This window comes from Electrona antarctica (assembly GCF_951216825.1).
Source record: "Electrona antarctica genome assembly, chromosome: 17".
NCBI classification, from domain to species: domain Eukaryota; kingdom Metazoa; phylum Chordata; class Actinopteri; order Myctophiformes; family Myctophidae; genus Electrona; species Electrona antarctica.
This window is the reverse complement of record NC_136798.1, coordinates 37,829,339-37,846,119: the sequence shown is the minus strand read 5'-3', so window position 1 is coordinate 37,846,119 and position 16,781 is coordinate 37,829,339. Positions and strand designations below refer to the sequence as shown.

At 47.7% G+C, this 16,781-nt stretch overlaps 2 protein-coding genes across 2 annotated transcripts in view; one reads left to right on the top strand and one right to left on the bottom strand.

Moving 5' to 3' along the window:
- Positions 1-5,171, top strand: part of LOC306940757 (uncharacterized protein) — a 7,354-nt gene extending 2,183 nt beyond the window's left edge. The window contains exons 2-5 of the mRNA XM_079525941.1: positions 169-552; positions 2,656-2,735; positions 3,332-4,361; positions 4,873-5,171. Coding sequence (XP_079382067.1) covers positions 169-552; positions 2,656-2,735; positions 3,332-4,361; positions 4,873-5,130 — 1,752 coding nt within the window. The 3' untranslated portion in view covers positions 5,131-5,171. The remainder of the gene's footprint in view (positions 1-168; positions 553-2,655; positions 2,736-3,331; positions 4,362-4,872) is intronic.
- Positions 1-16,781, bottom strand: part of LOC306941099 (nuclear factor 7, ovary-like) — a gene marked incomplete at both ends in the record, with an annotated part of 275,860 nt that overhangs the window by 195,615 nt on the left and 63,464 nt on the right. The gene's annotated exons all lie outside the window — the stretch shown is intronic.

Below are 16,781 nucleotides of genomic sequence, written 5' to 3'. Positions count from 1 at the left end.
TCGACGTCATAGTAGAGCCGTACGAATGGAACCAAACCGTACGGGTCCATTTGGTGAAATCCGTACAGAGTTATAGGTTTCTCTTTTGGGTCACAGGGCTAAAAAGTTTGCTATAAAACAACATTTTATAGATATAGATATTTTTTTTTGCTCTTCTTCTCGTCTCAGCTCTACAACGAAGTCCAAGCCCGCAGGGGAGGAAGCGACGTCGCCGGCGGCGACAACAACAACAACCCCAAAAACGGCGTGGTGGGGGCGGAGTTTGGCCTGGTGGGCGGGCACAATGGCAACGCGTTCTTCGCCGCCGGCGGCGGCGAGGGCAGCGGCAGCCCGGGTGTCGCCACCGGCGCCGCCGTGCCAAATCACCACCACGCCAACGGCCGGAGCCGCCACCACGGCGCCCCCTCAGGTCGCAGGCAGAACGGCGGCTACGGCGGCTGTTGCCACGACGACGCGGTGTCGCAGATATACGGAGACCTGCTCCAGGACTACTTGGGTCAGGCCAAAGGAACGGACCAGAAGAACAACAACAACGGCAGAACCCGCCGTGTGGTGAGTGCAGAGAACTAGACAGGTTGTTATCAGGGGTCAAGCCCAAAGGGCTTATAGAGTAGGGGTGGGACGATATGGGTTCCTCACGATACGATATATATCGCGATATTAGGCCCTCGATAACGATAATATCACGATATTCGATATATTGCGATATATCGATATATTGTATGAAATTTCATCAACGATATATCACGATATCTGCAACTACAAAATACTTGGAACTGAAAAAATGCAGCATTTTGTATTCCCACAAAGCTGTTTGGAGACTTTGGACAAATCACCATCCAGTAATTCAGTACTTCTGGTTGCTGTGGAATCTGAGTGGGATTTGCTTTATTTTAGCTGTCATTTCCTCCTTTTCTAAACATGTTGTTCATCACTTCATTATGAACAACATTTCACATTTCTAATTTTTTTTTTCCCGATATCGATATTTTAATAATCAATATCGATTATTTATCGCGGGAGGACGTATCGATATATATCGCCATATCGATATTTCAGCACACCCCTATTATAGAGCCCCCTATTGTTCCAATAAAGATTAAATTTTTGCAGTTTTGGCAGTTCCGTGCTATCGTTCTTCACGGAATTCGGCAATATGGTAGAGGGCTGTGAGGATCCCTCAGGAACTGAAAAGAAAAGACCTCTGACTTCAGATCTCCCGATGAGTCAATTTCATGATTTGCTCGATCCCTTTTTTTGTGGCCACGTCAAAGAAATCGCATTTCCATACATACGATTTTTTTCTTTTTGGGCTTGACCCCGTCTTATAGCTGCTTGCAGCTATATTTTCTATTGTGTAGATATTGCTTGATCGATTGAATAGTTTATTAGACATAAATGTAAAAACAGCAAACACTTATTGGCACCAAAACAAATGTCCTTGCGGTCTTGACCGATAGACAGATCATTTCTAGGCATACAACGGTTCACTCAACTCACGATACGATTCGAATCGCGATACGACTTTTCACAGATTTATTTGAACACATTTATTTTCCAGGCAAATAAAAGAAAGAATAAGTGGCCAAAATTAGTTTTCTTCGGCGGGTGGTTGGCATCTCCCTTAGAGGGGCGACTGTGGCTCAAGAGGTAGAGCAGGTCGTCCAATGATCCATGGGTCGGCGGTTCGAATCCCGGCTCCTCCTGTCTACATGTCGAAGTGTCCTTGGGCAAGACACTGAACCCCAAATTGCTCCCGATGTGCTGGTTTGTACCTTGCATGGCTTCCGCCTCAATCGGTGTGTGAATGGGTGAATGTAATGCACAATCTATGTAAAGCGCCTTGGATAAAGGCGCTATATAAATGCACCATTTACCATTTAGATAGGGTGAGAAGTTCAGTCACGCGAGAGAGACTCGGAGTTGTGTCGCAGCTTAGGTGGTTCGGGCATCTGGTTTGGATGCCTCTCGGGCGTCTCCCTAGGGAGGTCCTCGAGGCATGACCCGATTTATTAGGCCTACTGCTACGTCCAATACCGATATTTATTGGCCCGATACCAATATGACTGACTATAAAGTGCATCCCTGATAGAGAGAAAAGGTCTACAGCCTCGCTTGTATTGGCATTTGCACTTCCAAGGAAAGCAGAAACTGGAGCCTAGGTTGAGTCACTAAACATATCGATTACGCTCTGCTGGTTCCTACAAGTCTGCGAACACGGAGCGAACGGTCCCCCGAAAGCAGATCCCTTTCAGACACACTTTCACCTGCTGTCTTCCCTGACCTGAAGACTGACGGATCATTCACTTCGGTATAGGGGAGACCCGAGCAATTACTGTATCCCACAGATCTACACTAAAAAAAGGGCCCTATTTTTTGAAAAACATTTTTTAAATAGTTCAAATAGCCGATCTGCAAGCTCACAACGTGTCGATTTAGATCGGCTAGAGTTGAATCATTTTCAAATGTTTTCAAAATGGTAAAAACATGCAAAGAAGTTTAGGGATGAGGGGCGAAAATAGGGCCCTCAGTGGGTAGAGTCACCAGTTAGCCTCCCATCTCTACGCTCTTGGGTCTACAAAAAATAAATAATAATAATAATAATAATAATATGATGGACCCAGTTTTGATTGTCTTTTATCTTGTGGTCTTCAGCACTTTGACCAGACAGTCAAGGTGAGCCAGGATCTCCCTGGATACCAGGATGAGTTGAACAGATGGCCTGACATCGAAAGGTGAGGGTTTTTTTTTTCTTTTTCTTTTTCTTTTACCTAAACCAGTGAATGTATTTCAGGATGATTATGATATGATAGAATATGAATATTCATACAGAAGGATGGTCTTTCTGCTTTCTTTGTCGCACCTCCAACGGTGCCATGGTGGACATATGCATGGCAGGGCCTAACTCTCAGAGTTAGGATTTTAACCCGTTTTGGTGGCGGGAACCCCTTTTGGTGTTAGCATTATGTTATGCTTTAGCTATTGAAAAATAGCAGATCTACAATCTACATAGCGCGCCACCGAGTGGCGCGCTACGAGCTTGTAGGTCTGCTATTTTTGAAAAATCGAAGAACGACTGACACAGAAACATAGCTTTTTCAGAAAACTGTCAGGATGTAGAAGACATTTTTAGAATCTGATCTCAGGTCAAAATGGGTTAAAGTCTAGAAATGGAATGCATGTTATCAAATGGGGGTCCGTGCCGTGGGGTAGTGCATAACAAACTGGGGGGGGGGGGGGGGGGTCCTTGGAATAAAATAAAACATTGAGAATCACTGGGATTAAACCATGTAAACCATGTATTAAAATATTATTTTTGTCGTCTTGCCAGGACGAGTCAGGAGCATTTCCCGGGCGGCTGTGAAGACGCCGAGAACAGGATGAACAAAGTGGCACACGGCAAGAGCCACGCCGGCAAGGAGAGCTCCCCCAACAAAGAAAACAACTCCAACTCCCAGAAGCCCCCTCTCCGACAGAGAGACGCCTTCGCCACGGGCGCGCCGCCACCCCCCCAACGCTCCCAGCTGCCCAACGCGCCCCCCTCCTCCTCCGACTCCCCCGCGCCGCCGGACAGGAAGTCCTTCGGCCCCGGCGGCGGCGGCGGCGGCGCTCTGGCCGTGGACAGGAAGTGCGGTGGCAGCCCGTCCGTCCTCCGGAAGTTCGGCGCCATGCTCCAGGAGAACGAGGGCAAGACGCTCACCGACAGCGGCGTGGTGACCACCGCCGCCGCCAGCCAGCAACAGCAGAGCCCCAGCTGTCAGCGCAGGGGTGGTCTCGGCGCCGCCGCCGCTGCCGCCTCCGCCGCGGCTCCCGCCGGCAGGGCCGACGTGCTGGCGGCAGCGGCGGCGCTGCTGCTGCTGGAGCCCGTCCAGGAGCAGCAGCGGGGCGTACTAATAGACTCCCCCGGGAGACTGAGTCACATGGAGCAGCAGCCCAAAGCACCCCATCAGCCTAATCCTCTGTCCCAGAGGAGGGCCCAACATGGGGCTCTGGCGGGCAGCCCGAAGCTCAGACCCAGGGCCAACAGCGGGGCGGGGGAGCGGGACGCGGCCGAGAGGGCCAGGAGGTCTGCTGCCGCTGCGGGCCAGCCCGCCGAGCCCAGGGCCCACCAGGACTACAGGGTCTTGAACGCGTCCTCCTCCTCCTCCTCCTCCTCTCAGAGGATGCAGAGGTCGGTGCCGGCGGCGGCGGGTCAGTCCTCCCCCCGAGGCGGGAGGGACGACGGACTTATAGAGCTGCTGGACATGCTGGACATTCAACACGAGTACGGCTCCTCCTCGTCCTCCTCCTCGTCCTCCTCCTCCTCCGCCTGTCCCCGAGCCGGACAGGCGTCTCACAGACAGGAGACAGCGCAGCAGCAGGTGAGTCGTGTCCGTCCGTTAGGGCTGGGAATAATGCAGATTTTTTTGAGGACTTCACGCTTCATGTAAATGCTGTTCTGATTATCTTTTCTTTACAATGAAAAGAAGTATTTCCAGGAAACAATGTAGGAAAAGTACAGTAAAGCCTGAAGTGTTGGAATGGCACATCTGTGTACATTTTCTACACAGAATTGGCAGCCATGGAAGCAAAATCACACACGCACACACACACACACACATACACATACACGCACATACACACACACACACACACACACACACACACACACACACACACACACACACAGATACCCACTAGAGCTTGACCGATGGCTGTAGTTTGGGTTTGATGCCGTTGAGATGTGACCGATGTTTTGAAAGACACACGTACACTACACACACAGAAACACGTCGTACACACACACACACACACACACACACACACGCACACACGCACACACGCACACACACAGAGACCGAAACGCTTCACTCAATCTAATCTCGCCCACAGGGAGTCCCGGACGAGTCATCGTCCCCGTCGGCCGCGAGGAAGTGCTTCTCCCGGCCCTCGCGGCCCGCCAATCAGCGGCCTCCTTCCAGGTGGGCCTCCTCCTCCTCCTCCTCCTCCCCGGGCCCAATGTACCGCCCCCCGAGTCCCCTGGCACGCCCCCCTAGCCCCGTGACGCCCAGCCCCGGCTCCGCACGGAAGCAGCAGGCTCCGCCTCCGCCCGTTTCGTATCGTCTTCACACCGAGACGGTCATCATGTGATGACCCTGTTCCTCTCACTACTGTACACACCTGCTACTGTACACACCTGCTACTGTACATACCCCCACCCCCACCCCCGACACGGTTCCTACTGTGTGCTTTAACCCATTCTGACCTGAGATCAGATTCAAAAAAATGTCTTCTACTGACAGTTTTCCGAAAAAGATATGTCAGTCGTTCTTCGATTTTTCAAAAATAGCAGACCTACAAGCTCATAGCGCGCCACTCGGTGGCGCGCTATGAGCTTGTAGGTCTGCCACTCGGTGGCGCGCTATGAGCTTGTAGATCTGCTATTTTTCAATAGCTAAAGCATAGCGTAATGCTAACACCAAAAGGGGTTCCCGCCCAGAATGGGTTAAGACCTGTCTGTCGCCGGTTGTACAAGCGCCTTCCGAATCAGTAGTTCTTGAACTTCTTCATGAAAAGGACCCTCAAAATGAAATGTGTTTGGCCGCGGACCCCCTCATCTTTTTTGTGCCAGGGACCCCCGGCTCCCTCAGAAGAAACGATGTGTCTCAGGTCTGGACGCTGTGAAACTGAAGCCTGATTCATAGTCGTGGGGGGAGGGCGGGGGGTCCCAAATTATTTTTTGGGGGGGTGCCCAGATGATTAGCGTAATGTGCAACATTGTTTTCCCACTCAACAGTCAACTCACTCACTCACACACACACACACACACACACACACACACACACACACACACACGCACACACAGACACACACAAATATAGGGTATATCTGCGCATTTCTGAAGTTACAATTTAATGACTTGTAAGACCCTTTAATACCAAAAAGGCCACCATTTCAAATATGACTTGAAAATTTGCAACACAATTGTGAAAATAGCCGGTTTACCTTGTGAGCTTGTAGATCGGCTATTTTATACTATTTTTTTTCCCCCGCGGAAACCGAGTCAAACTAAATGTATAACGCTTAAAAACTCCTACAATTCCGAGTGCTTGTCAGGGGGGGCGGGGGGGGGGGGGGGGGGGGGGGGGGTGGAGCGTTGGGGTCCTCGGTTCAGATGTGTTTATTCGGCCAGAACTGTTTGGGAACCCTTTGCCAGTCGATGATGTCTGAACACATAGGAACAAATGGGATGGATGTGCCTGCGGTCTGAACTGTGGCCTAAACAGAATGTCCAAGAAACCATCCACTTGCCTCATCATCATGTGCCACGTTCAGGAAACAAGTCATCTCCAAACGTCTTGCTGTGGGTTTACTTTGTATTTCCTCTACTATGCTGAAACCTTGTCACACTAACACTAACTCAACACGCTTGTCCCTATACTGCCTTACTTTGACTAATGTCCCCTTGAATTTCAGTCGGTCATGTGTGTAACGATATTTAGCATGCCCCCCTAATTAGCGGGTGCATGTTTCTGTGTTATAATACTAACCGGATGGATCCTCATCATGCGGTTTGCCATGTTGTCTCAAATCAAACCAAGGTGGTCAGCTATAGCGGAGGTCGTTATCGTTAAAACGTTGCACCTGTGCTCTCCCGGCAGCCACATGCTGTGTCTATAGTGTGTTTTACTGTACCATATTGTCAAAAAGTAACGTATCCAAGATGTTCAAATAACAACCGTTAAGAAAAATAAATAAAACTGTCTATGATGCAGTTGTACTGTATATATATTTTTTGTTCTTGATAATAAACATTACAGTGCTTTGACATAAAGGCTTTTGTGATCTGTGTACTCGCATTGCATTCTTTGATAAATGTCTTTGTTCTGTTGTGTTGCTTTTCGGAAGCTCCTATAGGGCTGCAATTATCCGTTATATTTTTGGATTAATTTAATAATCAATAATCAATATACAAATTACGTAATCAGCATCAAACAATTCAAAGTGATTCTAAAATGATTAGCAACCACTTGAACCACTTTGTAACCAAGAAATTGCTAAAACAGCTTCAAGTTCACAAAACATCACATTGTGTGGCAGATCGGTTATTTTGACTATTTTGGTAAACCTATATTTACATGCCAAACATAGAGATGCCACTATTGGATATCATGGCTATGCCACTCAATTCATCTTTTTTTTTAAATCAAAATCTTTTATTATTGATTATTTCGATTTAGTGTTGCACACAATTCTACAACTGAATGAACTGGTGTGCCCATAGTTTAGTATAACTGCTTGTGTGTGGGCCATGGTGGCAATGGGCCGTGGGTGCGGCTGAGGAGACAGACCACCACCAATCACTTCACAAGTAGGCCTACTAGTTCTAGCTCCACTCTCGGCAAGGCCAGGCAGTCTTATTTCTATAGCACTTTACAAGGCAGTCCAAGTCCAATGTTCTTTACACAGAACAAGCAAAGGAATTAACGCAATTATACAATACGAAAAATAACAGATACCGTTACAGCGCAGAAGAGAAAGATATCAAATAAAATTCCCTCTCCCAAAGGGTGAGGGTTGGAGGGTGCCGCGGGTTCGACTCCCAATCCCGACGGCCTTTACTGCATGTCTTCCCCCCCCCATCTCTCTCGCCATTTCCTGTCAGCCTACTGTCTGTCCCTCCATAAAATATATAAAATAAAGGCAAAAGCCACAAAAAATAATTAGTTAACAGAGTGTAGCTTTAGAGAGATATAGTTATCCTCCAGGAGCCATGAGGCATAATTGGCTCTATATTGTCCATTCCACATTGATATGATTCCATGAACATGATCGTTGACGTCTGGTTGGTGGGGAGGGTTTTGGCTCCGTCTGTGATTGGTTGAGGGCTGACCTGGGAGATCTGGATGGTTCATGATATCGCGCAACATCAGAAATGTATTTTAGCCCTAAACCATCGACCAACAGTAGCAATCAATTCTTACCATATTGTCAAAAGTACGTAGCCTTAAAACACTGTCCATGATGCAGCTATACTGTATGGCCTATATATGTTTGGTTCTTGATAATGAGCAGTGCGTTGACATAACAGCTTCATTGTTCATTGAGCTGTGTGCCAGGGTTGCACTCATTGCATCTACCGTATACAGATTGAATCAGAAGAAGTGGGTGCAATTAGTTTTTGTTCAAGCTCCTTCGTTTGTGTTCTTTTCGGAGAGAGACAAAGAGAAGAGGGGGAGGGGAGACAAAGAAATCAAACACTGATGAGAAACAGAACTGGGACAAATCTAAGGTTCCATTTTGGAGGTTTTGGATTATTATTATTATTATTATTATTATCATTCATAAATCATTACGTCTGTGTGTTGGTTAAATAAATGGTGCATTTATATAGCGCCTTTATCCAAGGCGCTTTACATAGTGCATTACATTCACCCATTCACACACCGATTGCGGCGGAAGCCATGCAAGGTACCAACCAGCACATCGGGAGCAATTTGGGGTTCAGTGTCTTGCCCAAGGACACTTCGACATGTAGACAGGAGGAGCCGGGATTCGAACCGCCGACCCATGGATCATTGGACGACCTGCTCTACCTCCTGAGCCACAAATAAATGTCACAGTCTCTGTCTGTCTGTGTTTGTATGTGTGTTTGTGCGTGCGTGCGTGCGTGCGTGCTTGTGTGTGTGTGTGTGTGTCTTTGTGAGTGGGCGTGTGTTGTGGGCGTAGGCTTGGCTCAGCTCCCAGCTTGGCACACCTGGTTCCAGTTCCCTCATCTCCCTCACCTGCCTGGCATCAGCTAATCATCATCCAGTCTATAAATGATTGGTCTTCTCTCTGCACCAATGACAGATCAGTTCACAACCCCAGTGTGTGGTAACACGCTTCTAGTCAAGTGCGCTAGTGACTGTATTCCCTTGTGAATCCTTATTAGTGCTTATTAATCCTTTGCTTTTTGCTCCTCTGCTCTCCGTGACATTCAGCGCCAGCTCCTTTGCCTTGCTGGGCTGCCCCCAGTACAGCGTCAGCCTGCTCGACCACACCGAAAGTAGCAGATCTACAAGCTCCTTTTTTTTCCTCCTTTGTTTTTCAATAAGCACCCTTGGACTTTGTCTTTGTTGTGTTCTGCTTTTGGGTCTGCCAGTTTTTACAAATCGTGACGGAAACAATGAAAAATAATTTTCATAAATGATTGCATAATGATTAGGCAATATAGGCAGCCGCAAATTGTTTGAAATAAAGTTCTATATTCATTCAAAATGAGTTAACAGGCCTGGGCCATGGCTCAGTGGTCCAGGCACCTTGGCTGGTAATCCAGTCTGGCAATGTGCCGCGGGTTCGACTCCCGATCCCGACGGCCTTTACTGCATGTCTTCCCCCCCCCCCCCCCCCCCCATCTCTCTCGCCATTTCCTGTCAGCCTACTTTGTGGCAAAAGCCACACAAAAAAACATTAAAAAAAGAATTAGTTAACAGAGTGTAGCTTTAGAGAGATATAGTTATCCTCCAGAGCCATGAGGCATAATTGGCTCTATATTGTCCATTCCACATTGATATGATTCCATGAACATGATCGTTGACGTCTGGTTGGTGGGGAGGGTTTTGGCTCCGTCTGTGATTGGTTGAGGGCTGCCCGAGTTACAAGCGGTCAGATATAGGTGAGCTGTGAACTCTTTTGAAGCTTCCTCCAAGTGGGCCCTGACCCAGAAAAGGGTTGTGAGTGACGTGTATTTGAGCCCTAGTTGTTGCCTATAAGTATACGAGTGCATGGAGCCAGTGGCGTGCACAGATAGACACTAGGGGGTGCTAGAGCACCCCCTGCCCTTTTGGCAATGTGCCCTTTTGGAAAAAAAAGAAAAAAAAAACTTTTTTTTCTTCTTTTTTTTTGATTTTTCAAAAATAGCAGACCTACAAGTTCATAGCGCGCCACTCGGTGGCACGCTATGAGCTTGTAGATCTGCTATTTTTCAATAGCTAAAGCATAACATAATGCTAACACCAAAAGGGGTTCCCGCCCAAAATGGATTAAGGCAACCGGCCGGTTCCACGCGCTGCACAAGGTGCCCTTTTTTAACTTGAGCACCTGCCCCTCTAAATGTCTGTGCACGCCACTGCATGGAGCGAGTGGCGGCGAAGACAAGGAAGTGTCAGTCTGATTAGATCACTTTTCATGATGTGTGGTTCTCGCCTCATAAACCTGTTTGAACAACCCCGAGCCCTCCCCCGCCATGGCACCTTGTCTGTCTGTCTGCCGGGCCCGCTTGACAGGTGCCACTCACTCACACGCACGCACACACGCACAGTCGCACGCACGCATGCGCACACGCATACACACACACACATACCCTCTCTCACACAGACAGACTCACTCTCGTTTTTCTGCTTAGGCCTACATAAACACGCACGCACGCACGCACACACACACACACACACGCACGCACACACACACACACACTTTCATACACACTTTCACACACAAAGCACACGTTTGTGTGGGAGAGGCATGCGCACACACTTACAAAGACAAAGGCACATAATTTGCTATTCGGACAGTGTGAAATGTCATGTTCAGGCTGTGTGTGTGTGTGTGTGTGTGTGCGTGTGTGTGCGTGCGTGCGTGCGTGCGTGCGTGCGTGCGTGCGTGCGTGCGTGCGTGCGTGGACAGGAAGTCCCTTGGCCCCCACAGAGCTGTCACCCTACCTCTCAGCGCTATGCTGCGCCTCAGACACAAATAGCAAGCGTGACGTTGTTTTGGTGCCAGAAATCTTAGCCTGTCCACCGTGCTGGTATAAATAAAGAGAGGGGGAGGGGCTGTGTGCTCTCTCTCTCTCTCTCTCTCTCTCTCTCTCTCTCTCAAAATTCAATTCAATTCAATTCAATTCAATTCAATTCAATTCAATTCAATTCAATTCAATTCAATTCAATTCAATTCAATTCAATGGGCTTTATTGGCATGAGAAAAGATATGTTTACATTGCCAAAGCAAAAGTGGAACAATACAATCAAAACAAAATGTGTTGAAAAGTCAGAATCTCCAAAATCAGTTTCTGTACCGAGGTTACTCGATGCAGATAGTGAAGGAATACACCAATCACAACACACCTGTCAATTGTGTGCCCCATGCGTTTGTGCATCCCAAACATCGACTGTTCCCAAAGGAAGTCTACTAACCACAGAAAAAGTGAAACCGAGAGTCACTTGTCCAACGGACAGGGGTCACGCCCTGCTCTACACTATGTTGTTTTGTTCTATCCGGAAAAAGTTGACCTAATAATGTCCAAAAAGGCAAACAAGAAGGCCGACTCGGGTACTCGAAACATACAGTATAGGATGTCTATTTCATCCCTCGAAGTGAAACTGAGCGACAACACTTTCTGACCATGGAGAGCGTTCGCAGAGGCGAAAAAAACAACGTGAAACTGCGCTATACAACAACTTCCCTTAGGCCTACTTACGTGGCTGGTTAAAGGTTTCATGACATTCATTTTTCTTTGAGGTTTTAAAACCTCAATTACACCCACACAACCTGAATTTTGAACATTCAGTGGATTTTCTGTGGTCTGGGGTTTTCGCTGTGTGTTCTGAAGCCTTTTGAGCTGCAATGAAAAGAGGCAAACAGGCCTCAACAGTGAGTGAATTGTAATGTCACATATGGCATTTGTTGGACTCTTTAGATTTAGTGTTAGGGTTAGTAATAGAACAACCAAACTCACAGCGCACAGGCTGCAAACATTCACCAACGCATGCCTCAGGAGCATTCTACACATCTGGTGGAGGGACAACGTTAGCACCTGTGGAAAAGAACAAGCCATGAGGATCCCATTGACCTATACAGATCCGACAGAGAAAGTGGAGTTGGATTGGCGGCCACACCCTCAGAAAACCTGCGACAAACATCACCCGACAAGCCCTGAAATGGAACACCCAGGGAAAAAGGAAACAAGGTCGCCCCAGGAACAGCTGGAGAAGGAGTATCGAGACAGACATGATGGCAGAGAGTGGGCTCAACTGGGGAGAACGGAGAATCGGCTAGACGGCGAGTGAAATGGAGGACATTAAGTCAACGGCCTATACACCCTAGAGGAGCAAAGGGCTTAAGTCAAGTTAGTAATAGGGTTATAGTCGGAGAACGCGCCTCTTGGTATAGGTCAGTAGACGGCTACTGAGACCATTCAACGTCATTATGTCCCATTCAGTGCATTGATAGCATTCGAACCAGGTGAGATAGTCTACCTACAACAAAGCACACTTTTAGGTCTGCATGTCATGTGGTACATTTGTGTTGCCAATTGAAGTCGACAAAAGATGTGTCACCGAGGTCCTTGGCAGAGTGCGTTGTGTAAATGCGCATGTGTACCTTTTGTAAAGGTCAATTTTATGCCAACACCTTTCCAACCATGTCTCTCAGTCACGGCACTCAGAGGTTCGAACGTTGACGCCGTCTGCGTCTTGCCGACAGCGTCGCCACAGAATGTGCCGTGTGCATCTCCATAGTTCCCAAACAGAGGATGCAACGTTGTGTTTGCCATTTGGTGTACATGAAACCGCCAGCTAAGGTTCCCTGTGGTTTCTTAATACCAATCGCCCATGAAACAAGGCATCAGCTCCATTATCACGGAGATGAAATGAAATTAAATGATTACTATATTTACCCAGGGTATCTGGGCTAAGCTCAATAACTTGTTTCCAGCCAGGCCCTGCTCATAGAACATTTCATCGTAGTGGTTCAATGCCTTGTTCAAGGGCACTTCAGCGGTGGTAATTTCAACGTGTCGGACCGCTGATTCGAACTGGCGACCTTCCGGTATCAAGACCGCTCCGCAATCCGTTCGGCCACCGCTGCACTACTCTAGATGTCCACACCGACGCAACTCCTTGCAACATGCAACTCCCTTGCAACCGCTATCCCCAATGGCACTTGCAAGGAGTTGCGTTGGTGTGTTCTGCATGACCTTAAGGCTGCAGTCAGCCTCACTCACTCTCTCCTCTTCCGTGCCCCCCCCCCCCTTCCCCCTCCCCCCTCCCCCCTTCCCCCACTCCCCTTCCCTGCCCTTATGAAAGGCAGATACAGAGACGTGTGGACGGCAGTGCTTGGCACGGCATGTCCCTCGCTGGACATGCCATTCATACAGTACAAGAGGACACAGAGAGAGAGAGAGAGAGAGCAGGGGAGGACACATATACATGATGTAAACAAGGCACAGAGACGTCCGGGCCGGTGCGAGTGGGACAGCTGAACGGTAGCCATGGCACCAAACTGACGTCGGTAAAGGCAATTTGGGGCCGAGCCGAGTTATCACATCAACCAACACCATCAATAGTACAATAGTAATAAATAAAAAACTTTTGCATAATGGCCCATGCAGCGGAGGCTTCTACAGGGAACCACCACGTTTGTACTTCTTTTAACAGCACAGCACACTAGTGTAAAATGCCAATGCCATCTGTAAGATGTATCTTACGCTGCTCATCCAAGACAAAATCCATGCAGTTAGGGAAAGTTTTGCCACATTTTGGACCGATGTGGTGTCTACTATTATCACCTCTCAATTGCTTTGACAAGCTTTGAGGGTGTGCGTAAACACAAACATTGTGTTAACACAAACATTGAATGCCATTGACAATGAATGGCCAGCTTTGAGTGTTTGTGTAAACGCAAACATTTAAGACGACGGTGAGGATGCAAATTGTGATTGGCCGGAACGAGATGATGTATGATGATGAGAGTGCCCCTCACTTCACGCGGGTGTGATTCGTATTCATTAACACGTGTTACGGACTGCCGCTTTAAAAGTAGGGTAAGTGAAATGTTTTGTGTTAAAACAAAACGTATTTTATTAGAAGTAACAGATGAGGTCTGTCTCTCCAGCTCTTTAATAAACAGAAAATACATGTCCAGGTAGGTGACAACATTTCAGCCGATCAGGAGAAAATAGCCATTCACCAGCTTAATTTGTATAGTGTTCCATTTCCAATGTTGTCTGCTCATGTCCTTGTGTCATCACCAGTGTCGTACTTTTAACTGCAAAGAGTGTACACATTTGTACCCTTACCTCTTTGGGGTTTAAATGAACACTAAGGATTTCATTATAGTATATACTTATATGCGCTCACAGCTTTCCTGGCACACATACTGTATACTTACTTGCTCTATGCCACATGCACGCGCACAAGCGCGTGCACGGCACGCATGCACGCACGTGCATGCGTGCACCCCGGGCCATCTGCTGCCTTGTCTTTCGCTCACTCATGCAACAAGTGTGAATACAAGCACACACAACCTCTGACACCTCTGCAGCAGGTGGGAAACACGCACGCACGCACGCGCGCGCACACACACACACACACACACACACACACACACACACACACACACACACACACACACACACACACACACACACACACACACACACACACACACACACACACACACACACACACACACACACACACACACACACACACACACACACACACACACACACACACACACACACACACACACATGTTGCCTGTAGGGAAAACTACATGGCGGGTGGAATGAGAAGTGCTAGCCTGTTAATAATCGCGACTTTGATCACCGAGTGGTGATACCGAGTGCCCTTTCCATTAATGTATAGGTGGAGGATACAACGTGTGTGTGCGCGCGCATGTGCACGTGTGTGTGCGCAGACTGACTTGGGTGTCTGGGATCTGTACACATAAGAACACACAGATCTGCAAGAGGCCAGCCTGTAGGCTATAGACTATAGGGACTATATCTGCAAGAGGCCAGCCTGTAGGCTATAGACTATAGGGGCTATATATCTGCAAGAGGCCAGCCTGTAGGCTATAGACTATATAGGGACTATATCTGCAAGAGGCCAGCCTGTAGGCTATAGACTATAGGGACTATATCTGCAAGAGGCCAGCCTGTAGGCTATAGACTATAGGGACTATATCTGCAAGAGGCCAGCCTGTAGGCTATAGACTATAGGGACTATATCTGCAAGAGGCCAGCCTGTAGGCTATAGACTATATAGGGACTATATCTGCAAGAGGCCAGCCTGTAGGCTATAGACTATAGGGACTATATCTGCAAGAGGCCAGCCTGTAGGCTATAGACTATAGGGACTATATATGCAAGAGGCCAGCCTGTAGGCTATAGACTATAGGGACTATATCTGCAAGAGGCCAGCCTGTAGGCTATAGACTATAGGGACTATATCTGCAAGAGGCCAGCCTGTAGGCTATAGACTATAGGGACTATATCTGCAAGAGGCCAGCCTGTAGGCTATAGACTATAGGGGCTATATATCTGCAAGAGGCCAGCCTGTAGGCTATAGACTATATAGGGACTATATCTGCAAGAGGCCAGCCTGTAGGCTATAGACTATAGGGACTATATCTGCAAGAGGCCAGCCTGTAGGCTATAGACTATAGGGACTATATCTGCAATAGGCCAGCCTGTAGGCTATAGACTATAGAGGCTATATCTTGCGCCAAGCCTTAACTCTTATCCCTAAACTTATTTGCTTCTTTTTTTTTGAGTGGTGTAAACCACTCCTACAACTGGCTTTTGTGTGCAGAAAAAATTAGCATGGTTGCTATGTTCAAAATAATTTCTGACGTAATTAAATCACACCCGGGTGAACTGGATGACCGTAGCAACCATGCTCATTTTTTCTGCACAAAAAAAGCCAGTTGTGAAATCACATCCGGGTGTGATTTCATTACGTCAGATCAGAGCTGATCATGCTATATAAAACCTTACCTTATATAATACCTCACATCGGACAAAAACTCCAGCTGAATCAACTTCAGACATTACGTCAGACCACAGCTGATCATGCTATATAAAACCTTACACCACTCAGTTCACACGGGTGTGATTTTTTTTTTTTTACTATTTTCAAAAAACCTTTTAAAATAGTTCAAATAGCCGATCTATACAAGCTCACAACGTGTAGATGTAGATTGAACTACTTTAAAATGATTTTCAAAATAGTAAAAAAAAAAAAATAGGCACACACACGCACGCACACCTTGACAGGCACTTGGAATTGTAGTAGAGTTGTTGAGGCATTACATTTAGTTTGACTCGGTTGTTTCCAGATAAATATTGAGAAAATACAGCAGATCTACAAGCTCACAACGCCTCGCAGCTCACAATTTAATTTGACAATTTGGCAAAAAAAAACGGGACGACAAAAAAAAATCATGTGGGGAACCGACCTCCGGGTTGAGCACCACAGGGCACATGGCTCCCCCCGACCATCTGACCCATCCCCCCCCCCCCCCCATCCCCCCATCCCCCCCGTCCTGCACCTGTCCTGTGCTCTCTGAACCCCCCCCCCCCCCCCCATCCCCCCTCCGACCACCACCACCGCTATCTGTCTTGGTCAGCCATGCCTCTCGCTCATTGGATTTAACGTCTGGGGGTCCGCATGCAGCAGCAGCACTGCAACACTCACTGCCCCATCGTGCATGCAGCATGTGTGCGTGTGTGTGTGTGTGTGTGTGTGTGTGTGTGTGTGTGTGTGTGTGTGTGTGTGTGTGTGTGTGTGTGTGTGTGTGTGTGTGCATGCAGCATGTGTCAGTCCATCGCTACTGTGACAGGCTCAAAATAGAACTGCCACCATAACTTTAACTGCCACTTTAATGTGCGTGTGAGCTTGTGCGCGCGCGCGTGTGTGTGTGTGTGTGCACGTGCGTGTGTGTGTGCTGTACTCGTATTACTACACTTGTGAGGGCCAAACTATCTCCAGAAACCTGTAGTAGAATTAGATTTGGAATTGCGTTAGGATTACTTAAGTACAA